The 26,802-nt window shown below is 44.9% G+C and overlaps 1 protein-coding gene across 4 annotated transcripts in view; it reads right to left on the bottom strand.

Moving 5' to 3' along the window:
* The window catches only part of LOC143958051 (uncharacterized), a 78,641-nt gene extending 52,906 nt beyond the window's left edge, over positions 1-25,735 (bottom strand). The window contains exons 1-20 of one of the 4 annotated variants that reach the window (XM_077467505.1): positions 25,457-25,727; positions 24,920-25,193; positions 22,677-22,768; positions 21,381-21,586; positions 19,308-19,385; positions 17,753-18,238; positions 17,282-17,359; positions 14,818-15,001; positions 13,874-14,340; positions 13,403-13,480; positions 11,851-12,336; positions 10,330-10,407; positions 8,785-9,270; positions 7,248-7,325; positions 5,696-6,181; positions 5,225-5,302; positions 3,672-4,157; positions 3,199-3,276; positions 1,793-1,946; positions 688-1,043 (exon numbers count right to left, since the gene is read on the bottom strand). In XM_077467505.1, the coding sequence (XP_077323631.1) occupies positions 688-1,043; positions 1,793-1,946; positions 3,199-3,276; positions 3,672-4,157; positions 5,225-5,302; positions 5,696-6,181; positions 7,248-7,325; positions 8,785-9,270; positions 10,330-10,407; positions 11,851-12,336; positions 13,403-13,480; positions 13,874-14,340; positions 14,818-15,001; positions 17,282-17,359; positions 17,753-18,238; positions 19,308-19,385; positions 21,381-21,553 (4,310 nt within the window). In that variant the 5' untranslated portion in view covers positions 21,554-21,586; positions 22,677-22,768; positions 24,920-25,193; positions 25,457-25,727. Of the gene's footprint in view, positions 1-687; positions 1,044-1,792; positions 1,947-3,198; positions 3,277-3,671; positions 4,158-5,224; positions 5,303-5,695; positions 6,182-7,247; positions 7,326-8,784; positions 9,271-10,329; positions 10,408-11,850; positions 12,337-13,402; positions 13,481-13,873; positions 14,341-14,817; positions 15,002-17,281; positions 17,360-17,752; positions 18,239-19,307; positions 19,386-21,380; positions 21,587-22,676; positions 22,769-24,919; positions 25,194-25,456 lie in introns of all 4 variants that reach the window. The other 3 variants (XM_077467507.1, XM_077467504.1, XM_077467506.1) reach the window with 3 other exon arrangements.
* Between the last annotated feature and the right edge of the window lie 1,067 nt (positions 25,736-26,802).

Raw genomic sequence — 26,802 nt, 5'->3', positions numbered from 1 at the left:
GCCCCCGGGCAATAGGAGATTATGGGGCCACCGGGCAATAGGGGATTATGGGCCCCCAGGCAATAGGAGATTATGGGGCCTCCGGGTAATAGGGGATTATGGGGCCCCCGGGCAACAGGAGATTATGGGCTCCCAGGCAATAGGGGATTATGGGGACCCCAGGCAATAGGATATTATGGGGACCCCGGGCAATAGGAGAAAATTATGGGGCCCCCGGGCAATAGGAGTTTATGGGGCCCCCGGGCAATAGGAGATTATGGGGCCCCTAGGCAATAGGAGATTATGGAGCCCCTAGGCAATAGATTATGACCACACAGTACACACAGTATACACACACTCACACACACATACAGTATACACACACAGAATACACACACACTTAAAAGGTACTGGAGAGATGGGGCAGCTATAATCTTGGAATCTTTAAAAAAACACAGATTTTTACATTCTGTACCTGGTTTTATTGAGGCTGGCAACCCTGATGGGGCCCCTTAGTGGCATGGGGCCCTCGGGCAGTGCCCGAATGGTCAGTCCGCCTCTGGGTGTCTATAAGACATGTGGATGAACTAGTAACATATTTTCCTACTGAAGTGTAATCCTCCATGAAGGCAATGTGACGGCTTCTATTGCCATTTATGTATTCTATATGGTCTAAAAATGTATTTAGAAAGAAAAATGTGTACTTACCTCTTCTCCTCTGGGTCCTCGGTGTCTGTCATCTTTTCATAGAGTTTCACCCTCTGTATTCTATCCCTCATCGCTTTAACCTTCCGTTCATTCTTTTTCTTCCACTCCACTTCTTCCTCCACTTTCCTTTTCTCCTCTTCAGTGAAGGTGTTTGTCTTCTCCTTCTCCATTTGCTCCCCCACCCCCATCTTCTTCTCTTCCATTTCCCCTTCCCTTTTCCCCTTTTCCCATGTCTTCTTCTCCATTTGCTCCCCCATCCCCATCTTCTTCCCTTCCATTTCCCCTTCCCTTTCCCTTTCCCCCTTTTCCCATGTCTTCTTTTGCTTGGCTGCTTCCTTCAGTTCCAGGCAGAGAGTCTACAAAGGAAAGGAAAAAAAAAACTTGGCTTAATATACAGATTTTAAAGTGGAACTGAATTCAAAACTTTGTCTCTTGGTTGGCCGTTGGGTTTCCTATCAGGTGTGCAGGAGGCGCGCCAACTCTTAATAGGAACCCAACGGCCAACTGAGAGGCCGGGTTCACACTGGAGATTGGCAGCGGCTCACAGCAGGAGTCCGGTACGTCTCTATTCAATGCTTCAGCCAATTTTGGGCTGAATTTGGGCCTGAAATGGACCAAAACACGCAAAGGACTCCTGTGCAGATGGCACTGGAGCCGCTGCGGATGTGTGTGATCCGGCTCCATAGAGAGCCGGGCACAATCTCCTGCTATTGCGAATGGGATGCGGTGAAAGCCACATTCCATTCGCAATAGCGTGAACCCAACGTGAATCAGCATGGTTTAATAATTGTGGATAGAGTAGGAAAGGCTTAACATCCTATCAAGTTGGGTTTTTTTTGTGCAGTCTAGTCCCTGCTAGGGAGATTTCTCTTCACTTCCTGAATTGGAGATGCAACAGGAAGTGAGAAGAAATCTCATTACAGGGAGGAAAATTCCCATTTTAGAGAACATTGGATGATCCACCTTCAACTCTTCTCATGACAAATCTACAAATTTAGGATTGTCTCCAGAACAAATGAAGGTGGAATCTCCGCAGCGGGAATACAGACTGCAAAAAAAACATGGCGGAGGATCTCATTTCAGCTTCCTGGTAGAGGATACTTACTTTTGTGATATTCTTTCTCCCCGATGTTTTGTCGCTGAATAGGTTTTCACTCTGGACTTCTTTCTCCTGTTCGCTGAAATGGTTGCTCCATTCAAAAATATTCTTAAAGCGATGGATTTTCTCCTCCTCCTGCTCCATTGCTCTGGCAGGAATCCTGTAAGAGAAATTGTAATGTGAAATATTTAGTTTTACTGAAAATTTGGGATTAAAGTGAACTAAAAGAAAAGTAGAAACTTTAAATTTTACTAAAATAATGCCCATTAGCTAAAAGGGCGAAAAGCCAGCAGCTGCACATACTGCACCTGTTGACTATTAATAATCGGACAGTTGCCTGTCCTGGAGTCCAGCGATGTCGGCACCGCAGATGATGTTTCCATCAGCTGTCGGGAGCGTGCCGCCTCCATTGTGAGTAAGGGAACCCGGCAGTGTAGTCTTGCGGCTTCACACCGGGAACCCTACTGCACATGCACGAGGATCCGCTCCCCTCTCCTACTGGCGGGAGCCCGAGCGGTGATGCAAATATCCGCGGCTGAGGCTCCCGGAAGTGGGGACAGCATACCTGTGAAAGATATCCTGTCCCCCCCCCCCCCCCACCCCCGAAAGATGTCAAATGTGGCACCGGAGGGGGGAAGGAGTACAATGAGCGGAAGTTACACTTTTGGGTGGAATTCCGCTTTAAGTGCATGTCTAGCCAAAACTTTTCTATGCCTTGAATAGAATAGGTAAGGGTTAGATCCACTATTCAGTTACTTGTCCTTTGTTTTGTTTTTTGGCTTCTGTGTTCTATTAGGGAGATTTCCTTTTACTTCCCATACTGGCGATCCTACAGGAAATGAGGACAAATCTCTCTAATGTGAGGAGAATTCTCATCTTGGACAGATGTCACCACATTGTCCCCATTGGAAGATTCTCTCTCACCTCTTGCTGTCATGACAACTCTAAAATTCAGGATTCCCCCTTATTTTGTGTCTTAGTGACAATGGTCACCAGGACATGTAGAGGGAAGAATGACCCCAGCAGGGACACAGAGCTATAAATACTTGGCAGAGGGTCTAACACTTTCTGATCCCAACTAAAAATGAGTTTTGCTTTTACATATGCTTTGAAATAGAAGGTTATGTCTAGTGAGAGGGGTCTCCGGAGGATCATCATCTGACTTTGACAGATCTCCATACCGGGATCTCCTCCCAACTTTCTCTTTTCTCTCACAAACTCCACTTATTCTTATTGTTCTCCGCCAACTCTCAGACTCCCGAAGCCGGCGGAGCGCAATGCACATTTGTGAAACGCATTGCTGGGCTCTAGTTATCTTCAATGTTTTCTTTAAGTGGCAATAAAGATGCATTTTAAAGCTCTTCCAAAGAATTCCATTATAAAGAAGAGCACTAAGTGAATTCTGTACTTACCTTTGGCGCATTTCCTCAGGACACGGAGAAGGGACCTTGTTGATTATCCTGTGGGCGACCACTTGGTGTTTGATTTCCCTGATGACAATGAAAGAAAAAGGTAGGTGAGATATCCGTTGTACACATAAGAATAAACATTTTCGTTTAGTTGTAAAAAAAAAAGTCACATGGAAACTTTGTAAGAAGTTATATAAAATCTAACTGGAAATTGGAGAGGACTCTGCTTACTGGTCAGTCCTATGGATCTCCATAATTCCAGTTCTCTAGTTTGAGTAATATGAAAGTCAGAAGGAACATGAAAAGCCCCCCAGTGATTTCTATACCTGGGGGTGTCCTATAAGACACATAGATGAAGTTACATATTTTACTACTGAAGGTGTAATCCTCGGTGAAGGCACCGTGACTGCTTCAGTTGTCATTGACTTGTTCTATATGTTCTTTAAATAAATTTATATAGAAAAATGCGTACTTACCTCCTCTTCTCTCGGTTGGTGAACTTAAACAAAGTCAGGAAATGTTTCGTCCTGTGAATTGCCAGATCCACTTCTTGAAGTTCAGTTGCCTTTTTCTGGCACATTTCCTCCTGTTTCTCCTCCTCGGGGTCATTGGTGCCAAACACCTTTAGCAACTGTTTTGTCTTCCGAATGACCGGAGTCAGTTCATTCACGTCAGTTGCCTTCCTCTTTACTGGTTGGTCTGTGTAAAACACGTGCCTCACCAGCATCTTCCTCCGCAATCCCTGTTCCAGTCCTTTCTTACAGATTTTTGTCTGTTTTAGCTTCTCCTCTTTCTTAAGCTTCTCCAGAGGACTCATTTCTGGAACAGTTTTGATGCTCTCCATCTTCTTTTCTTGGATGATTGTCCTCTCTACTCTTGGAACAATGCTCTGTTCCACAATAGCCTCACAAGGCTTCGTTTGGGCTTCTGCCTCTGCCCGTTCTGCTGCTCTGGATGGAATCCTGTAATAGAAATTGTAATGTGAAATATTTTGTTTTTCTAACATTTTGGGATTAAAGTGAACTAAAAACAGAGATTGTATGAGCTTTATATTTTACTAAAATGATGCCCATTAGTTCAAATCTTCCTCTTATTTCCTTAAACCTTCCCCTCTTGAAGTGCATGTCTAGCCTAAACTGTTCTTTGCTTTGCATAGAGTCGGTAAGGGTTAGATCCCCCATCCGCTTATTTCTTACTATCTTTTTATAGTAAAATGCTATTTTCCCTTTTACTTCCCATCTTGGTGGTGCTACAGGAAATGGGAGCAAATCTCCCCAAAGTGAGGAGAATTCTCATCTTGGACAGATGTCACCACATTGTCCCCATTGGAAGATGTTCCTCTCCTCTTGCTGTCATCAAGGATTTGCTTTACTTTGTGTCTCAGTGACAATGGTCACCAGGACATGTAGAGGGAAGAACCCCAGCAGGGACATAGGGAGCTTTAAATACTTGGCAGAGGCTCTAACACTTTCCCACTTTATCCCAAACTAAAAATAACAGAGTTTTGCCTTTACATATACTTTTAAATGGAAGGTTATGTCTAGTGATGAGGTCTCCGGAGCATCATCATCCGAAAAACAAAAACTCTCATCACTAAGGAGTTCATTATAACAGAGGGTGGAAAAAGCTATCCAATCTTCAATATATTATATAGGGCTACACATCCCCCAACCTGAATTTTACAGCTCATTTATAAAATGCAGGCCACTGGTTGATGGTGTTCCCTCCGCTTGTCTCAGCAGAGAGAGATCCATGATTGGAGGAGAGCCGGTCAACTGACTTTGACAGATCTCCATACCGGGATCTCCTCCCAACTTTCTCTTTTCTCTCACAAACTCCATTTATTCTTTTTGTTCTCCGCCAACTCTCAGACCCCTGAAGCCGGCGGAGCGCAATGCACATTTGTGAAACGCATCGCTGGGCTCTAGTTATCTTCAATGTTTTCTTTAAGTGGCAATAACTCTGCATTTTAAAGCTCTTCCAAAGAATTCCATTATAAAGAAGAGCACTAAGTGAATTCTGTACTTACCTGTGGCGCATTTCCTCAGGACACGGAGAAGGAACTTTATTGATTATCCTGTGGGCGACCACTTGGTGTTTGATTTCCCTGATGACAATGAAAGAAAAAGGTAGGTGAGATATCCGTTGTACACATAAGAACAAACATTTTCATTTAGTTGTAAAAAAAAAGTCACATGGAAACTTTGTAAGAAGTTATATAAAATCTAACTGGAAATTGGAGGGGACTCTGCTTACTGGTCAGTCCTATGGATCTCCATAACTCCAGTTCTCTAGTTTGAGTAATATGAAAGTCAGAAGGAACATGAAAAGCCCCCAGTGATTTCTATACCTGGGGGTGTCCTATAAGACACGTAGATGAAGTCACATATTTTACTACTGAAGGTGTAATCCTCGGTGAAGGCACCGTGACTGCTTCAGTTGTCATTGACTTGTTCTATATGTTCTTTAAATAAATGTATATAGAAAAATGCGTACTTACCTCCTCTTCTCTCTGTTTGTAATGTTAAACAGGGTCAGGAAATGTTGAGTCCTCTGAATTGCCAGATCCAGTTCTTGAAGCTCAATTGCCTTTTTCTGGCACATTTCCTCCTGTTTCTCCTCCTCGGGGTCATTGGGGCCAAACACCTTTAGCAACTGCTTTGTCTTCCGAATGACCGGAGTCAGTTCATTCACGTCAGTTGCCTTCCTCTTTACTGGTTGGTCTGTGTAAAACACGTGCCTCACCAGCATCTTCCTCCGCAATCCCTGTTCCAGTCCTTTCTTACAGATTCTTGTCTGTTTTAGCTTCTCCTCTTTCTTAAGTTTCTCCAGAGGACTCATTTCTGGAACAGTTTTGATGCTCTCCATCTTCTTTTCTTGGATGGTTGTCCTCTCTTCTCTTGGAACAATGCTCTGTTCCACAATAGCCTCACAAGGCTTCGTTTGGGCTTCTGCCTCTGCCCGTTCTGCTGCTCTGGATGGAATCCTGTAATAGAAATTGTAATGTGAAATATTTAGTTTTTCTAACAATTTGGGATTAAAGTGAACTAAAACAGAGATTGTATGAGCTTCATATTTTACTAAAATGATGCCCATTAGTTCAAATCTTCCTCTTATTTCCTTAAACCTTCCCCTCTTGAAGTGCATGTCTAGCCTAAACTGTTCTTTGCTTTGCATAGAGTCGGTAAGGGTTAGATCCCCCATCCGCTTATTTCTTACTATTTTTTTATAGTAAAATGCTATTTTCCCTTTTATTTCCCATCTTGGTGATGCTACAGGAAATGGGAGCAAATCTCCCCAAAGTGAGGAGAATTCTCATCTTGGACAGATGTCACCACATTGTCCCCATTGGAAGATGTTCCTCACCTCTTGCTGTCATCAAGGATTTGCTTTACTTTGTGTCTCAGTGACGATGGTCACCAAGACATGTAGAGGGAAGAACCCCAGCAGGGACACAGGGAGCTTTAAATACTTGGCAGGGGTTCTAACACTTTCCCACTCTATCCCAAACTAAAAATAACAGAGTTTTGCCTTTACATATACATTTAAATGGAAGGTTATGTCTAGTGATGAGGTCTCCGGAGCATCATCATCCGAAAAACAAAAACTCTCATCACTAAGGAGTTCATTATAACAGAGGGTGGAAAATGCTATCCAATCTTCAATATATTATATAGGGCTACACATCCCCCAACCTGAATTTTACAGCTCATTTATAAAATGCGGGCCACTGGTTGATGGTGTTCCCTCCGCTTGTCTCAGCAGAGAGAGATCCATGATTGGAGGAGAGCCGGTCACCTGACTTTGACAGATCTCCATACCGGGATCTCCTCCCAACTTTCTCTTTTCTCTCACAAACTCCATTTATTCTTATTGTTCTCCGCCAACTCTCAGACTCCCGAAGCCGGCGGAGCGCAATGCACATTTGTGAAACGCATCGCTGGGCTCTAGTTATCTTCAATGTTTTCTTTAAGTGGCAATAAAGCTGCATTTTAAATCTCTTCCAAAGAATTCTATTATAAAGAAGAGCACTAAGTGAATTCTGTACTTACCTGTGGCGCATTTCCTCAGGACACGGAGAAGGGACTTTGTTGATGATCTTGTGGGCGACCACTTGGTGTTTGATTTCCCTGATGACAATGAAAGAAAAAGGTAGGTGAGATATCCGTGGTACACATAAGAACAAACGTTTTTGCTTAGTTGTAAAAAAAAAAAAAAAAAAAAAAAAAGTCACATGGAAACTTGATGTAGCGCCGGCTCCTGAAGAGCATGCACTATATGTTTTTAAATTTAAAGTTACACCTGAACTGCAGTTTGGTTTGGGTATAATTGGTCCAAATTTTGACCTCAGCATCAGTCTAACTGGACTATAGGATGTTCAGCCTGGCCATAGGGGGCGCTGTCTCTTCTGGCAAGCATGGAACCACAGTCTAGTTGGGTGCTTTAAGGTTACTATCTCTCGGAGCCAGCCCAGTGGGAGGTTCACTCTTTCTGTGCTTTCTGGGAGAGGGTACTTAAGATGTGGAGGTCACGTGGTTCGGGGTTCCTGTCCAGAAGTATGTTCTGACTCCGTGGTTCTGGTCCTCCTGACCAGCCCACAGGAAGGCTATGGCCTGGGGTGCGGATCCACCCGACTTTATGTCTTGGGGCTGGCTAGCCCGAGGCAAGGAAACCTAAGAAAGGATTCTGAGGTGGTCCGGTGCCGTCTCCGGTTGTGGAGAGACCCAGCAACTTCCTAGCTATCCAGGGGAGGAGTCTTTAGAAGAAGGCCACGCAAGGGTTGGCTTCTTAGCAAGAGCCTGGTGGGGCTCAAGTACCTAAGTGAATCCAATCTCCTAAGTATAGCCAAAGCGGCTGAAATTTCCAGGTATCACACGAGTGTTCTACAAGTCCTAGTTTCCTACATGTTCTACAACAAAGTCTGTGGCAGAGACTTATTCCTGATTTAAGCACCTTGTTGGCTGCTAGGCCTTGTGAGAGACGGACTGTCCAACCTGAGTGACCATCCAGCTGTGAATGGCTATTCTCTGGATTTAGTCAAAGTAAGCAAGTTCTTTATTATTGACTTTGACACTAAGAGGACCTGAACTTTCTTGCTAACCCTCTGATCCTATACTGAGAGACTGTTTGTTGTCTACGTTTTTACAAATAAAAATCCCTTTAAGCGGATCGGTTGTCAGTCTCTAAAGTTTCTGGTCATCTACCACGGGAAACCCCGAGACACAGATCGAGGTGAAGAAGGTAACGGTAAGCCCAATAAAACCAGCCGCTCCTTTGGGGGTTAGTGCTAAATTTATAAGAAGTTATATAAAATCTAACTGGAAATTGGAGGGGACTCTGCTTACTGGTCAGTCCTATGGATCTCCATAACTCCAGTTCTCTAGTTTGAGTAATATGAAAGTCAGAAGGAACATGAAAAGCCCCCAGTGATTTCTATACCTGGGGGTGTCCTATAAGACAAGTAGATGAAGTTACATATTTTACTACTGAAGGTGCAATCCTCGGTGAAGGCACCGTGACTGCTTCAGTTGTCATTGACTTGTTCTATATGTTCTTTAAATAAATGTATATAGAAAAATGCGTACTTACCTCCTCTTCTCTCGGTTTGTGAAGTTAAACAGGGTCAGGAAATGTTTCGTCCTCTGAATTGCCAGATCCAGTTCTTGAAGTTCAGTTGCCTTTTTCTGGCACATTTCCTCCTGTTTCTCCTCCTCGGGGTCATTGGTGCCAAACACCTTTAGCAACTGTTTTGTCTTCCGAATGACCGGAGTCAGTTCATTCACGTCAGTTGCCTTCCTCTTTACTGGTTGGTCTTTGTAAAACACGTGCCTCACCAGCATCTTCCTCCGCAATCCCTGTTCCAGTCCTTTCTTACAGATTTTTGTCTGTTTTAGCTTCTCCTCTTTCTTAAGTTTCTCCAGAGGACTCATTTCTGGAACAGATTTGATGCTCTCCATCTTCTTTTCTTGGATGGTTGTCCTCTCTACTCTTGGAACAATGCTCTGTTCCACAATAGCCTCACAAGGCTTCGTTTGGGCTTCTGCCTCTGCCCGTTCTGCTGCTCTGGATGGAATCCTGTAATAGAAATTGTAATGTGAAATATTTAGTTTTTCTAACATTTTGGGATTAAAGTGAACTAAAACAGAGATTGTATGAGCTTCATATTTTACTAAAATGATGCCAATTAGTTCAAATCTTCCTCTTATTTCCTTAACCCTTCCCCTCTTGAAGTGCATGTCTAGCCTAAACTGTTCTTTGCTTTGCATAGAGTCGGTAAGGGTTAGATCCCCCATCCGCTTATTTCTTACTATCTCTTTATAGTAAAATGCTATTTTCCCTTTTACTTCCCATCTTGGTGATGCTACAGGAAATGGGAGCAAATCTCCCCAAAGTGAGGAGAATTCTCATCTTGGACAGATGTCACCACATTGTCCCCATTGGAAGATGTTCCTCACCTCTTGCTGTCATCAAGGATTTGCTTTACTTTGTGTCTCAGTGACGATGGTCACCAAGACATGTAGAGGGAAGAACCCCAGCAGGGACACAGGGAGCTTTAAATACTTGGCAGGGGTTCTAACACTTTCCCACTCTATCCCAAACTAAAAATAACAGAGTTTTGCCTTTACATATACATTTAAATGGAAGGTTATGTCTAATGATGAGGTCTCCGGAGCATCATCATCCGAAAAACAAAAACTCTCATCACTAAGGAGTTCATTATAACAGAGGATGGAAAATGCTATCCAATCTTCAATATATTATATAGGGCTACACATCCCCCAACCTGAATTTTACAGCTCATTTATAAAATGCGGGCCACTGGTTGATGGTGTTCCCTCCGCTTGTCTCAGCAGAGAGAGATCCATGATTGGAGGAGAGCCGGTCACCTGACTTTGACAGATCTCCATACCGGGATCTCCTCCCAACTTTCTCTTTTTTCCTCCGTTTATTCTTATTGTTCTCTGCCAACTATCAGACTCCCGAAGCCGGCGGAGCGCAATGCACATTTGTGAAACGCATCGCTGGGCTCTAGTTATCTTCAATGTTTTCTTTAAGTGGCAATAAAGCTGCATTTTAAATCTCTTCCAAAGAATTCTATTATAAAGAAGAGCACTAAGTGAATTCTGTACTTACCTGTGGCGCATTTCCTCAGGACACGGAGAAGGGACTTTGTTGATGATCTTGTGGGCGACCACTTGGTGTTTGATTTCCCTGATGACAATGAAAGAAAAAGGTAGGTGAGATATCCGTGGTACACATAAGAACAAACGTTTTTGCTTAGTTGTAAAAAAAAAAAAAAAAGTCACATGGAAACTTGATGTAGCGCCGGCTCCTGAAGAGCATGCACTATATGTTTTTAAAGTTACACCTGAACTGCAGTTTGGTTTGGGTATAATTGGTCCAAATTTTGACCTCAGCATCAGTCTAACTGGACTATAGGATGTTCAGCCTGGCCATAGGGGGCGCTGTCTCTTCTGGCAAGCATGGAACCACAGTCTAGTTGGGTGCTTTAAGGTTACTATCTCTCGGAGCCAGCCCAGTGGGAGGTTCACTCTTGCTGTGCTTTCTGGGAGAGGGTACTTAAGATGTGGAGGTCACGTGGTTCGGGGTTCCTGTCCAGAAGTATGTTCTGACTCCGTGGTTCTGGTCCTCCTGACCAGCCCACAGGAAGGCTATGGCCTGGGGTGCGGATCCACCCGACTTTATGTCTTGGGGCTGGCTAGCCCGAGGCAAGGAAACCTAAGAAAGGATTCTGAGGTGGTCCGGTGCCGTCTCCGGTTGTGGAGAGACCCAGCAACTTCCTAGCTATCCAGGGGAGGAGTCTTTAGAAGAAGGCCACGCAAGGGTTGGCTTCTTAGCAAGAGCCTGGTGGGGCTCAAGTACCTAAGTGAATCCAATCTCCTAAGTATAGCCAAAGCGGCTGAAATTTCCAGGTATCACACGAGTGTTCTACAAGTCCTAGTTTCCTACATGTTCTACAACAGTCTGTGGCAGAGACTTATTCCTGATTTAAGCACCTTGTTGGCTGCTAGGCCTTGTGAGAGACGGACTGTCCAACCTGAGTGACCATCCAGCTGTGAATGGCTATTCTCTGGATTTAGTCAAAGTAAGCAAGTTCTTTATTATTGACTTTGACACTAAGAGGACCTGAACTTTCTTGCTAACCCTCTGATCCTATACTGAGAGACTGTTTGTTGTCTACGTTTTTACAAATAAAAATCCCTTTAAGCGGATCGGTTGTCAGTCTCTAAAGTTTCTGGCCATCTACCACGGGAAACCCCGAGACACAGATCGAGGTGAAGAAGGTAACGGTAAGCCCAATAAAACCAGCCGCTCCTTTGGGGGTTAGTGCTAAATTTATAAGAAGTTATATAAAATCTAACTGGAAATTGGAGGGGACTCTGCTTACTGGTCAGTCCTATGGATCTCCATAACTCCAGTTCTCTAGTTTGAGTAATATGAAAGTCAGAAGGAACATGAAAAGCCCCCCAGTGATTTCTATACCTGGGGGTGTCCTATAAGACAAGTAGATGAAGTTACATATTTTACTACTGAAGGTGCAATCCTCGGTGAAGGCACCGTGACTGCTTCAGTTGTCATTGACTTGTTCTATATGTTCTTTAAATAAATGTATATAGAAAAATGCGTACTTACCTCCTCTTCTCTCTGTTTGTGAAGTTAAACAGGGTCAGGAAATGTTTCGTCCTCTGAATTGCCAGATCCAGTTCTTGAAGTTCAGTTGCCTTTTTCTGGCACATTTCCTCCTGTTTCTCCTCCTCGGGGTCATTGGGGCCAAACACCTTTAGCAACTGTTTTGTCTTCCGAATGACCGGAGTCAGTTCATTCACGTCAGTTGCCTTCCTCTTTACTGGTTGGTCTGTGTAAAACACGTGCCTCACCAGCATCTTCCTCCGCAATCCCTGTTCCAGTCCTTTCTTACAGGTTTTTGTCTGTTTTAGCTTCTCCTCTTTCTTAAGCTTCTCCAGAGGACTCATTTCTGGAACAGTTTTGATGCTCTCCATCTTCTTTTCTTGGATGGTTGTCCTCTCTACTCTTGGAACAATGCTCTGTTCCACAATAGCCTCACAAGGCTTCGTTTGGGCTTCTGCCTCTGCCCGTTCTGCTGCTCTGGATGGAATCCTGTAATAGAAATTGTAATGTGAAATATTTAGTTTTTCTAACATTTTGGGATTAAAGTGAACTAAAACAGAGATTGTATGAGCTTCATATTTTACTAAAATGATGCCAATTAGTTCAAATCTTCCTCTTATTTCCTTAAACCTTCCCCTCTTGAAGTGCATGTCTAGCCTAAACTGTTCTTTGCTTTGCATAGAGTCGGTAAGGGTTAGATCCCCCATCCGCTTATTTCTTACTATCTTTTTATAGTAAAATGCTATTTTCCCTTTTACTTCCCATCTTGGTGATGCTACAGGAAATGGGAGCAAATCTCCCCAAAGTGAGGAGAATTCTCATCTTGGACAAATGTCACCACATTGTCCCCATTGGAAGATGTTCCTCGCCTCTTGCTGTCATCAAGGATTTGCTTTACTTTGTGTCTCAGTGACGATGGTCACCAAGACATGTAGAGGGAAGAACCCCAGCAGGGACACAGGGAGCTTTAAATACTTGGCAGGGGTTCTAACACTTTCCCACTCTATCCCAAACTAAAAATAACAGAGTTTTGCCTTTACATATACATTTAAATGGAAGGTTATGTCTAATGATGAGGTCTCCGGAGCATCATCATCCGAAAAACAAAAACTCTCATCACTAAGGAGTTCATTATAACAGAGGATGGAAAATGCTATCCAATCTTCAATATATTATATAGGGCTACACATCCCCCAACCTGAATTTTACAGCTCATTTATAAAATGCGGGCCACTGGTTGATGGTGTTCCCTGAGCTTGTCTCAGCAGAGAGAGATCCATGATTGGAGGAGAGCCGGTCATCTGACTTTGACAGATCTCCATACCGGGATCTCCTCCCAACTTTCTCTTTTCTCTCACAAACTCCATTTATTCTTTTTGTTCTCCGCCAACTCTCAGACCCCCGAAGCCGGCGGAGCGCAATGCACATTTGTGAAACGCATTGCTGGGCTCTAGTTATCTTCAATGTTTTCTTTAAGTGGCAATAAAGCTGCATTTTAAATCTCTTCCAAAGAATTCCATTATAAAGAAGAGCACTAAGTGAATTCTGTACTTACCTGTGGCGCATTTCCTCAGGACACGGAGAAGGAACTTTGTTGACGATCTTGTGGGCGACCACTTGGTGTTTGATTTCCCTGATGACAATGAAAGAAAAAGGTAGGTGAGATATCCGTTGTACACATAAGAACAAACATTTTCGTTTAGTTGTAAAAAAAAAAAAGTCACATGGAAACTTTGTAAGAAGTTATATAAAATCTAACTGGAAATTGGAGAGGACTCTGCTTACTGGTCAGTCCTATGGATCTCCATAACTCCAGTTCTCTAGTTTGAGTAATATGAAAGTCAGAAGGAACATGAAAAGCCCCCCAGTGATTTCTATACCTGGGGGTGTCCTATAAGACACGTAGATGAAGTCACATATTTTACTACTGAAGGTGTAATCCTCGGTGAAGGCACCGTGACTGCTTCAGTTGTCATTGACTTGTTCTATATGTTCTTTAAATGTATATAGAAAAATGCGTACTTACCTCCTCTTCTCTCGGCTGGTGAATTTAAACAAAGTCAGGAAATGTTTCGTCCTGTGAATTGCCAGATCCAGTTCTTGAAGCTCAGTTGCCTTTTTCTGGCACATTTCCTCCTGTTTCTCCTCCTCGGGGTCATTGGGGCCAAACACCTTTAGCAACTGCTTTGTCTTCCGAATGACCGGAGTCAGTTCATTCACGTCAGTTGCCTTCCTCTTTACTGGTTGGTCTGTGTAAAACACGTGCCTCACCAGCATCTTCCTCCGCAATCCCTGTTCCAGTCCTTTCTTACAGATTCTTGTCTGTTTTCGTTTCTCTTCTTTCTGTGTCTCCAGAGGACTCATTTCTGGAACAGATTGGATGCTCTCCATCTTCTTTTCTTGGATGGTTGTCCTCTCTACTCTTGGAACAATGCTCTGTTCCACGATAGCCTCACAAGGCTTCGTTTCTTGGTTGGTATCCACAACTGAGATCTATTAAAAAAAAAAGAAAAAAAAGTTAATCTTTACTGTACAAATATTAAAATGGAACTAAATTCCAAACTTTGTCTCTTGGTTGGCCGTTAAATGTCCTATCAGGTGTGCAGGGGACATGCCAGCTCCTAATAAGGAACCCAACGGACAACTGAAAGAGAGTAAGAAAGGCCTAAACCCCTATCAAGTTTTTTTTTATGAAGTCTAGTCCCTGCTAGGTAGATTTCCCTTTACTTCCTGGATTGCAGATGCAATAGGAAGTGAGAAGAAATCTCCCTACAGTGAGGGGAAGTCCCATCTTAGACTGTAGTTCCCAGAACATTGGGTGATCCACCTTAGCACGTGTTCTCGTCATAACTCTAAAATTTAGGATTGTCACCAGAATAAATAAAAGGGGAATCTCCCCAGCGGGGACACAGACCGCAATAAAAACTTGGCAGAGGATCTAATTTAAGCTTCCTGTTAGAGGATACTTACTTTTGTGGTCTCGCTGCTCGAAGATGTTTTGACCACACGGAATGATTTTAGAAAGCGTCTGAATAGGCTTTCTTTCTGGACTTCTTTCTTCTCTTCTCTTGGAGCATTGCTCCATTCTAAGACATTCTCATAACGCTTCAACTGGGCTTCTGCCTCTTCCGGTCCTGTTGCTCTGGATGGAATCCTGTAATAGAAATTGTAATGTGAAATATTTTGTTTTGAAAACATTTTGGGATTAAAGTGAACTAAAACAGAGATTGTATGAGCTTTATATTTTACTAAAATGATGCCCATTAGTTCAAATCTTCCTCTTATTTCCTTAAACCTTCCCCTCTTGAAGTGCATGTCTAGCCTAAACTGTTGTTTGCTTTGCACAGTGGCATTGCTAAGCAGGTGCGGGGGGTGCGGGGCGCACCCGGGTAACACCCGCCAGAGGGGTGACACCCGTGGGTAGTGGCACCGCCAACACCGGCTGTCGCACTGTGTACTGTGCCCGGCACGCCATGACTGTTTCCCTCAGTGGAGCACAACTAAGCCGCCTCCCCCTCCTCTCTGTTTACATACACAGAGGAGGAGCCGAGCTCGAGGGACACACACCGCTGTGTGTATGATTACTGCTGGTCTGAGGTAATGGGGGGTGTCTGCACAGAGGGGGTTCTGTACTGGGGGGGTCTGCACTGGGGGGGTCTGCACAGAGGGGGGTCTGCACTGGGGGTGTCTCTACTGGGGTGGGATCTGCACTGGGGGGGTGTCTGCACGGGGTCTGCACAGAGGGGGGTCTGCACTAGGGGTGGGTGTCTGCACTGGGGGGTGTCTGCACGGGGTCTGCACAGAGAGGGGTCTGCACTGGGGGCGGGTGTCTGCACTGGGAGTGGGTGTCTGCACTGAGGGGTCTGCACTGGGGGGATGTCTGCATGGGTGTCTGCATGGAGGGGGGTGTCTGCACTGGGGGTGGGTGTCTGCACTGGGGGGGTGTCTGCATGGGTGTTTGCATGGAGGGGGGTGTCTGCACTGGGGGGGGTGTCTGCACGGGGGTCTGCATAGAGGGGGTGTCTGCACTGGGGGGGTCTGCATGGAGGGGGTGTCTGCACTTGGGTCTGCATGGAGGGGGGTGTCTGTACTAAGGGGGGTCTGCACTGGGGGGTGTCTGTACTGCTGGGGTTCTGCACTGAGGGGGGGGTCTGTAACTGAGTGGGGTCTGTACTGAGTGGGGTGTCTGTATTGTTGGGGGGTCTACACTAGGGGGTCTGCACTGAGGGGGGTGTCTGCACTGTTGGTCTGCAGTGAGGGGGGGTGGCTGTACTGAGGTGGGGTGTCTGTGCCGATGGGGGGTCTGCAGCGAGGTGGGGATGTCTGTACTGATAGAGTGGTCTGCACTGAAGGGGTGTCTGTACTGAGGGGGAAGGTTTATACTGAGGGAGGGGGGTCTGTATTCAGGGAGGGGGATCTATACTGCGGGAGAAGGGTCTGTAGTTAATGGAGGGGGGGTCTGTACTCAGGGGGGACCAAAGGGTGGTGGGGGATGACACCATTTTTTTTCGCACCGGGTGACACCAACCCTAGTGACGCCACTGGCTTTGTATAGAGTCGGTAAGGGTTAGATCCCCCATCCGCTTATTTCTTGCTATCTGTGTATAGTAAAATGCTCTTTTCCTTTTATTTCCCATCTTGGTGATGCTACAGGAAATGGGAGCAAATCTCCCCAAAGTGAGGAGAATTCTCATCTTGGACAGATGTCACCACATTGTCCCCATTGGAAGATGTTCCTCACCTCTTGCTGTCATCACAACTTTAAAATTTAGGATTTGCTTTACTTTGTGTCTCAGTGACGATGGTCACCAGGACATGTAGAGGGAAGAACCCCAGCAGGAACACAGGAAGCTTTAAATACCCGGCAGAGGCTCTAACACTTTACCACTTTATCCCAAACTAAAAATAACAGAGTTTTGCCTTTACATATACATTTAAATGGAAGGTTATGTCTAGTGATGAGGTCTCCGGAGCATCATCATCCGAAAAACAAAAACTCTCATCACTAAGGAGTTCATTATAACAGAGGGTGGAAAATGCTATCCAATCTTCAATATATTATATAGGGCTACACATCCCCCAACCTGAATTTTACAGCTCATTTATAAAATGCGGGCCACTGGTTGATGGTGTTCCCTCCGCTTGTCTCAGCAGAGAGAGATCCATGATTGGAGGAGAGCCGGTCATCTGACTTTGACAGATCTCCATACCGGGATCTCCTCCCAACTTTCTCTTTTTTCCTCCGTTTATTCTTATTGTTCTCCGCCAACTATCAGACTCCCGAAGCCGGCGGAGCGCAATGCACATTTGTGAAACGCATCGCTGGGCTCTAGTTATCTTCAATGTTTTCTTTAAGTGGCAATAAAGATGCATTTTAAATCTCTTCCAAAGAATTCCATTATAAAGAAGAGCACTAAGTGAATTCTGTACTTACCTGTGGCGCATTTCCTCAGGATATGGAGAAGGGACTTTGTTGATGATCCTGTGGGCGACCACTTGGTGTTTGATTTCCCTGATGACAATGAAAGAAAAAGGTAGGTGAGATATCCGTTGTACACATAAGAACAAACATTTTCATTTAGTTGTAAAAAAAAAGTCACATGGAAACTTTGTAAGAAGTTATATAAAATCTAACTGGAAATTGGAGGGGACTCTGCTTACTGGTCAGTCCTATGGATCTCCATAACTCCAGTTCTCTAGTTTGAGTAATATGAAAGTCAGAAGGAACATGAAAAGCCCCCAGTGATTTCTATACCTGGGGGTGTCCTATAAGACACGTAGATGAAGTCACATATTTTACTACTGAAGGTGTAATCCTCGGTGAAGGCACCGTGACTGCTTCAGTTGTCATTGACTTGTTCTATATGTTCTTTAAATAAATGTATATAGAAAAATGCGTACTTACCTCCTCTTCTCTCTGTTTGTAATGTTAAACAGGGTCAGGAAATGTTGAGTCCTCTGAATTGCCAGATCCAGTTCTTGAAGTTCAGTTGCCTTTTTCTGGCACATTTCCTCCTGTTTCTCCTCCTCGGGGTCATTGGGGCCAAACACCTTTAGCAACTGTTTTGTCTTCCGAATGACCGGAGTCAGTTCATTCACGTCAGTTGCCTTCCTCTTTACTGGTTGGTCTGTGTAAAACACGTGCCTCACCAGCATCTTCCTCCGCAATCCCTGTTCCAGTCCTTTCTTACAGGTTTTTGTCTGTTTTAGCTTCTCCTCTTTCTTAAGCTTCTCCAGAGGACTCATTTCTGGAACAGTTTTGATGCTCTCCATCTTCTTTTCTTGGATGGTTGTCCTCTCTACGCTTGGAACAATGCTCTGTTCCACAATAGCCTCACAAGGCTTCGTTTGGGCTTCTGCCTCTGCCCGTTCTGCTGCTCTGGATGGAATCCTGTAATAGAAATTGTAATGTGAAATATTTAGTTTTTCTAACATTTTGGGATTAAAGTGAACTAAAACAGAGATTGTATGAGCTTTATATTTTACTAAAATGATGCCCATTAGTTCAAATCTTCCTCTTATTTCCTTAAACCTTCCCCTCTTGAAGTGCATGTCTAGCCTAAACTGTTCTTTGCTTTGCATAGAGTCGGTAAGGGTTAGATCCCCCATCCGCTTATTTCTTACTATCTTTTTATAGTAAAATGCTATTTTCCCTTTTACTTCCCATCTTGGTGATGCTACAGGAAATGGGAGCAAATCTCCCCAAAGTGAGGAGAATTCTCATCTTGGACAGATGTCACCACATTGTCCCCATTGGAAGATGTTCCTCACCTCTTGCTGTCATCAAGGATTTGCTTTACTTTGTGTCTCAGTGACAATGGTCACCAGGACATGTAGAGGGAAGAACCCCAGCAGGGACACAGGGAGCTTTAAATACTTGGCAGGGGTTCTAACACTTTCCCACTCTATCCCAAACTAAAAATAACAGAGTTTTGCCTTTACATATAGATTTAAATGGAAGGTTATGTCTAGTGATGAGGTCTCCGGAGCATCATCATCCGAAAAACAAAAACTCTCATCACTAAGGAGTTCATTATAACAGAGGGTGGAAAAAGCTATCCAATCTTCAATATATTATATAGGGCTACACATCCCCCAACCTGAATTTTACAGCTCATTTATAAAATGCAGGCCACTGGTTGATGATGTTCCCTCCGCTTGTCTCAGCAGAGAGAGATCCATGATTGGAGGAGAGCCGGTCATCTGACTTTGACAGATCTCCATACCGGGATCTCCTCCCAACTTTCTCTTTTCTCTCACAAACTCCATTTATTCTTTTTGTTCTCTGCCAACTCTCAGACCCCCGAAGCCGGCGGAGCGCAATGCACATTTGTGAAACGCATCGCTGGGCTCTAGTTATCTTCAATGCTCTTCTTTTTCAGTGGCAATAACTCTGCATTTTATATCTCTTCCAAAGAATTCCATTATAAAGAAGAGCACTAAGTGAATTCTGTACTTACCTTTGGCGCATTTCCTCAGGACACGGAGAAGGAACTTTGTTGACGATCTTGTGGGCGACCACTTGGTGCTTTAGTTCCCTGATGACAAAGATAGACAAAGGTAGGTGAGATATCGGTTGTACACATATATATAGATAAATATAAAAACGGCAGATCTACACAGAAGAATTTAACGGCTTCCAAACATTTTCGCTTAATAGAGGAACTTGTATAAAGCGTCACATAGAAGTTATATAAAGTGGATATTGGAGGGGACTCTGCTTACTGATCAGTCCTATGGATCTCCATAATTCCAGATCTTTAGTTTGAGTAATATGAAAGTCAGAGGGACATGAAAAGCCCCCCTCAGTCATTTCTGTTCTCTATACCTGGGGGTCATGTAGCTCAAAGGTTCCCATCCCTGTCCTCAAGTACCCCCAACAGGTCATGTTTTGGGAATTTCTCTTAGATAAAATAGCTGTCCAAAATACCAAGCCATTGACTCCCAATTTAAAGCACCCGTGCAAGATAATGGAAAACCTGCAAACATGGCCTGTTGGGGGTACTTGAGGACATGGTTGAGAACCACTGATGTAGATGAACGAGTTACATATTTTCAGGGCTTTTTTTTAAGCTGGAACTCATTTCCACCACCTGTGGCTCAGGCTCTCTGCTCACCACTATTACTTGAAAACACAAAAGTCCAGCTTCTATGCTTACAAGTGACAGCTTGTTTCCCAACAGCTCTCACAGATCAGATCTCCTGAGGGGTTCCCACTAAGTGGGATGGAGACAAGGGAGATATAGGGGCCCGGGATGCAGTACAAATGCCAATATCACCACTGGATGAGCTCCCGGCAAGTGAGAGGCAGAGCCAACTACCGTATGTGGGGAGGTAATAGAGCCCACTGGGTGTTCCAGCTTAATACAGCAACAAAAATAAGACACGTGGAAGATGGTGGAGCTTTTAAGGAGATGGGGAAAAGATGGGTCAGTCGAGGGGGGTTGCATGCAGAGGTAAGAGCTAAAGAGGGCTGAAAGTGAGATGTGTATGGGGGAGGCAGAGGTAAGCAGCTGTGGAAGAAGGCTGAAACCTGCACTCTGTGTGTAGCACACCCCTAAACTCTGTATGCAGTGCACCCCTGAACTCTGCACTATTTACGTAACACACCCCGAACTCTGCAGTCTGTGTGTAACCCCCTCCCCAACTCTGCAGTCTGTGTGTAACCCCCTCCCCAACTCTGCAGTCTGTGTGTAACACCCTCTCCAACTCTGCAGTCTGTGTGTAACCCCCTCCCCAACTCTGCAGTCTGTGTGTAACCCCCTCCCCAACTCTGCAGTCTGTGTGTAACCCCCCCCCCAACTCTGCAGTCTGTGTGTAACCCCCTCCCCAACTCTTCACTCTGTACATAATGCACATCTGGTATTTAAGGTGGAGTTCTACCCAAAAAATGGAACCTCCGCTTTTTGGAACCCTCCGCCCTTCGGTGTCACATTTGCCACCGTTCAGGAGGGGTGGGGGGGGGAGCAGATACCTGTCTAATAACAGCATTTGCTCCCACTTCCTGGCATAGATCACCGCGGAATTCGTGGTGACCTACGCCCTTTCCGGTGCCTACTCTGTGCTTCCCCACTGTCTTCTGGGAGACAGAAGACAGCAGGGACCAGCGAGGACGGCTCGCGCATGCGCAGTAGGGAACCAGGAAGTGAAGCCGCACGGCTTCACTCCCTGATCCCCTTACTGAGGATGGTGGCGGCAGCAGCCGAGAGCTGACGGACAGATCGGCTTCCGGTGCCGACATGGCGGGCTCCCTGGGACAGGTAAGGGTCCATATATTAAAAGTCAGCAGCTCCAGTATTTGTAGCTGTTGGCTTTTAATATTTATTTATTTTTTCGGGGGGGTTATTCAATAAAACTGCATGGTGCAAAATCTGGTACAGCTCTGAATAAGAACCAATCAGCTTCCAGGTTTTATCGTCAAAGCTTGACTGAACAAGCTGAAGTTAGAAGCTGATTGGCTACCATGCAGAGCTGCACTAATTTCCCCCTCTATGTTCTTAAAATATATTTATATAGAAAAAACGTGTACTTACCTCCTCTCCGCTGTTTCTTTGGTATTAAATACCTGCAGCCAAATTTTTCTCCTTTGAGATCTCAGATGTTGTTCTTCCCGCTCAACTGCCTCTTTCCACTTCTTTTCTCCCTCGTTCTCCCGTCTCCCTCCCCCCAGTGCCCGCCTTACCACAAACGCTTTTAGGTTGTACATTGTCTTTCCTCCGAAAGTGCTGGTTTTTGAAATCTGTAACAAGAACAAAAAAAAAGATGTTAAGTTGATGTAAAGATTTTATCCGGTTGCTGACCGGCACACGTAGATATACTGCTGCAGAATGGCTCTCCTGGGCGAAACCCCTGTACGGGTACGGCTTTTCCTTCAAGTGTGGGGGACCCAAGGCGCGTGGCCGGCGGGCACGATCACCGCCGGCTCACATGCAATCGCGTGCACAAGAGCCAGCACAGGGGTTTTGTGTGTGTAAACAAATCCCTGTTCTGTCAGGGGAGTGGTGACATATCGTAAAGCTTTAGCGCTATTATAGCTGCGCTTTGACGCCACTATTCGGGTGGGAGAGGGGCATTTTTTACCCCCCCTAGAAGGGGTTAAAAAGGGGGTTAAAGGTGCCTGTGTAGCGCAGCTGCCAAAGTGCTTTGCAGGCACTGAGGCAGCGCTGCCCATGAATTCCATTGGGCCGGGGCGGTAGAGGAGCGATGTATACACCCCTCCTCCACCGCCTCAAAGATGCCGCTAGCGGGACTCTTTCTAACCTCCTGCAAGCGCACCACCCTGGTGTGAAAGCACTCGGGCTCTCACACTGGGACTGCAGGTGAGGCATTTTTCAGGCGCTTTACAAGCGTTATTTTTAGCACTAAAAAAAAACGGCTCCAGTGTGAAAGGGGTCTTTATCTGTCGGTTGGCCGTTGGGTTTCCTATCAGGTGTGGAGGGGGCATGCCAACTCCTAATAGGAACCCAACGGATACCTGAAGCAGCATTATTAGTTTTGGATAGAGTAGGGAAGGCTGAAACCCCATCAAGATTTTTTTTTCCAGTCTATTTCCCGCTAGGATAGGGAGATTTCTCTTTACTTCCTGAATTGTAGATGTGACAGGAAGTGAGAAGAAATCTCCCTATAGTGAGGAGGAATTCCCACCTGAGACTGCAGTGCCCAGAACATTGGGTGATCCACCTTCAACTCTTCTTCTCATGACAAATCTAAAAATGTAGGATTGTCACCAGAACAAATAAAGGGGGCGGGATCTCCCCAGCGGGGAACACGGACTGCAATAAAAACCTGGCAGAGGATCTCATTTCAGCTTCCCGTTAGAGGATACTTACGTTTGTCGCTTCGCTACGCTCAAGTGCTTTAGAAAAGCTCGTGATTCTGTCTTCTGCCGTCTTTTCTTTGCTCGAAAGCTCTGAAATAACTCCTGTAAGAGAAAGTTCAACATTTAATATATTTTGTTTTGATACAATCTTAGAATAAAAGTGAAATAAAACAGAGAATGTCATTTCTCGCTCTTCGCGCTCCTGTTATATTGTCCACACCTTGTGTTATTGTTTAAACGCCGGTTTTGTTGGAAGTACCAATAAATATAACCTTATTGATAATCTGCATTTTTATTCCCGTGTGTGATTGTGTAGACAGGACAGGGCCTCAGTATTGGGGGAGGGGGGGTATAATGCTCTTCAGATGGTCCTGGTCCCCCCTGTCATCTCTTCTATCATGTCTGCTATATAAATGTATAATAATAATAGTGTGTGACTGTGGGGGGGGGGGGCTGAAATTAGAGCGTAAGCTCCTCTGGTGCAGAGACTGATGTGACTGGCTCAGTGTTCCCTGTACAGCACCATGGTATATGTGAGGGCTATATAAGTATTTATTAATAATAATAATAATAATAATAATTATATATGTGAGGGCTATATAAGTATTTAATTATTATTATTATTATACACGATTTATATAGTGCCAAGGGTTGACGCAGTGCTTTACAATGTATGGTGGGGTGGGGGGGCACAATTACCGTACAGTACAATACAAAAGGTACAGGAGGGCCCCCCGGCTCGTAGAGCTTACATTCTAAAGGGAGGGGGTTGGTGGTACAAAAGGTAATAGCTGCAGAGAATGATTTGATGGGGGGGCTCGGGGACAGTTAGGTGGGGGTTGGGATCGGCTTCCCTGAATAAATGAGTTTTCAGGGATCTCCTAAAGGTGTACAGGGTAGGGGCTGAATAATAATTATTATATATGTGAGAGCTATATAAGTATTTAATAATAATAATAATAATTATATATGTGAGAGCTATATAAGCATTTAATAAGAATAATAATAATAATTATAATAATAATAAGTTACGCCAAGTAAATAGATACCTAACATGTGACCCTTTATAATTGCACACGCTCGTGGAATGGCGTGTGTGGAAACGTCGCTACACAAAAATTCTCATAGGCGACGCTTTAATTTTTTTTTACTGGTTACATGTTTTGAGTTACAGAGGAGGTCTAGGGCCAGAATTATCGCTCTCGCTCTAACGTTCGCAGCGATACCTCACATGTGTGGTTTGAACACCGTTTTCATATGTGGGCGGGACTTACGTATGCGTTCGCTTCTGTATGTGAGCACATGGGGACAGGGGCGCTTTACATTTTATTTTTATTTTTTATTGTTCATTTTACTTTATTTATTTTAGTTTGACACTTTTTTTCCCCCAAAAATAAATGTTTTGATCACTTTTATTCCTATTAGAAGGAATGTAAACATCCCATGTTGTAGGAATATGGCACGACAGGTCCGGGGGGTCAATAAGACCCCACATCTCACCTCTAGGCTGGGAAGCCTGAAATAAAAAAAAACGATTGTGGCTTTGATTGTATTGGCTGGGTATCACCGAGCATGGCTGGGTATCACCGAGTATGGCTGGGTATCACCGAGTATGGCTGGGTATTGCAATTTATGGCAGGGTATTGGCAGAGTATTAGCAGGGTATTGGCAGAGTATTATTACGGTATTGGCAGAGCATTGTCAGGGTATTGAAGAGCATTGTCAGGGTATTGAAGAGCATTGTCAGGGTATTGCTGAGTAATGGCAGAGTACTGGTCGAGTATTGTCAGGGTATTGCTGAGTATTGGGTATGGCAGAGTATTGTCAGGGTATTGAGGGGTTAATTGTGGGCGGGCAGTGGTGTGAGTACCGCAGATGCAGCCCACAGCGCTGCCGACACAGAGGGGAAGGAGGGAGGTACACGTGATCGCTCTGTCATGTGACGTGACGCGCGGGGCGGGTCCTGTGGAGCGGTGTTCTGTAGCAGGGGGCGGAGTTGTGGGAGGACGTCACGTGACGGCTCCCCGGAGCTCAGCGGCCGCCCTGGAGCCGTCATTCCGCTATGGGGCGGATGTTATGAGGTTCATAATAATAATAAGTATTATTATATATGTGGGAATTATAGAAATATTTCATAATAATTATTAAAATATATAAAAATAATAAATATGTGAAGTGGGTGATCTCCTGTATGATGGGGGAGGAGTTGTGGAGGATGTGGGCGGAGCGGAGGGGAGGGGACGTCACACTCACCTGAAGCTGAATTCACAACTGAGCTCTAAGCGGGCGGATTACCGGTTATATACCCTCCTCTCCGCGATGACGTCACCAGAGGCTGTTGCCATGGAGACCGTTTAACTGCCAGAGCAAATTTTTTTTCTGTACGTTTTTCAACGGCCGCAATGGCCCCGCCCACATAGGACTTGGCTCCGCCTCCACACAGGACATGGCCCCGCCCACACATGACATGGGAGACCCTGGAGAATAAAATGGCGGGAATTCGGATTTCTAGGTCATGTGATATTTGCTGAGCGGTTTTATGAATTGGAAACAATTGAGGGAAAAAATAAAAATGAGAGTGAAAATACATTCACATTAATGTCATAAAACATAAAACATCGCCGGCATTTTCTTTGGTAAAATATAAAAGTTGCGCTAAGAGAATATATAAACATTTTTCTATAAACATTTTATTTAATGACAATACAGAAAATAGAATAAAACACCAAATTGTTTTTCTTCTTCTTTCTCCTTTTTTTTGTTTTTTTTGTTTCTGATTTCATAATTTACCACATTGGAGGTAAAGGCGGCGCCCTCCGGTGGCGGGATGGTGGTGGTGACGGCGCCCTCCGGTGGCATCGCGGCTCCCTCTAGCGGCGGGACGGCGGATTCGCCTCAGCGACAACTACTTCCGGTGTAAGAGAGGCTTCCGGTCATGCGCGGCATGAAAGTGCTGGCTTCGTGAGTGCGGGCGGAAATGACGGCGGCGGCGAGGGGGAGGAGGCATGGTGTGCTGGCGGAAGTGGCTGCGAGACCAGGAAGTAGCCGGTGAGGCGGCGGAGGATGGAGGGGCGGATCAGTGAGTGCGGGGTGACCGGGGGAGGGGCAGGTTCTCTGTACCATTGTTGTAAAAATAGCTGCGACTCATGCGTCACTTCCTGTGCAGGTGTTTCACTGTAACGGCTGTGCGCGGGGCTTTACTGCGCATGCGCGAGTTAAGGACTCTTGGCGAGATAACGGCCTTTGATCGCGCATGCCTCGTTCGAGAAATATTGTGCAGTGATGGGAATTCCGGATCTTGTCGCCCAGACCAATTCTGACATTTCTCTCCTCCAATGTAAAATCCATCATTTATTGCTAGAATATGACACGGAACCCCCAAACATTATATGTGTTTTATAGCAAAGACCCCGGAGAATACAATGGCGGTCGTAGCAACTTTTTATCTCGCACGGTATTTGCGCAGCAATTTTTCTAACACGTTTTTTTCAGAAAAAAAAACAGTTTTGTGCTTTAAAAAAAAAAAAAAACAGTAAAGTTATCCCAATTTTTTTTGCATAATGTGATAGATGAAGATACGCCGAGTAAATAGATACCCAACACGTCACGCTTCAAAATTGCACGCGCTCGTGGAATGGCGCCAAACTTTGGTATTTAAAAATTCCCCATAGGCGACGCTTTACATTTTTTTACTGGTTACATGTTTTGCGTTACAGAGGAGGTCTAGAGCTAGAATTATCGCTCTCGCTCTAACGTTCGCGGCGATACCTCACATGTGTGGTTTGCCCACCGTTTTCACATGTGGGCGGGACTTACGTATGCTTTCACTTCTGCGTACGAGCTCACGGGGACAGGGGCGCTTTACCTTTTTTATTTTTTTTATTTTTAATTTTACTTTTATTTTTTTAGTTTGACACTTTTATGAACGGTGAGGCGAGTTGGTGTCAGGGTGGGACACGGGACTGGGTGTAATGTGTGCGCAGCTTCCATCAGAGGCTTCTCACACACTGTTCACCCCTCAGAGCAAGAGAATCCCCATATGTGTCATGAGAGGTCCAATGTCCCGGGTCCTATCATTTTAATGCCCATATGGGGGGTTCCGGAGGTCCTCACTTCTGTATCGGGGGGTTCCAGTG

This window comes from Lithobates pipiens, unplaced genomic scaffold, assembly GCF_037356315.1.
Source record: "Lithobates pipiens isolate NorthernLeopardFrog02 unplaced genomic scaffold, aLitPip1_a1.2 Scaffold_56, whole genome shotgun sequence".
Taxonomy (NCBI): domain Eukaryota; kingdom Metazoa; phylum Chordata; class Amphibia; order Anura; family Ranidae; genus Lithobates; species Lithobates pipiens.
This window is presented reverse-complemented; position numbering and strand designations above follow the sequence as displayed.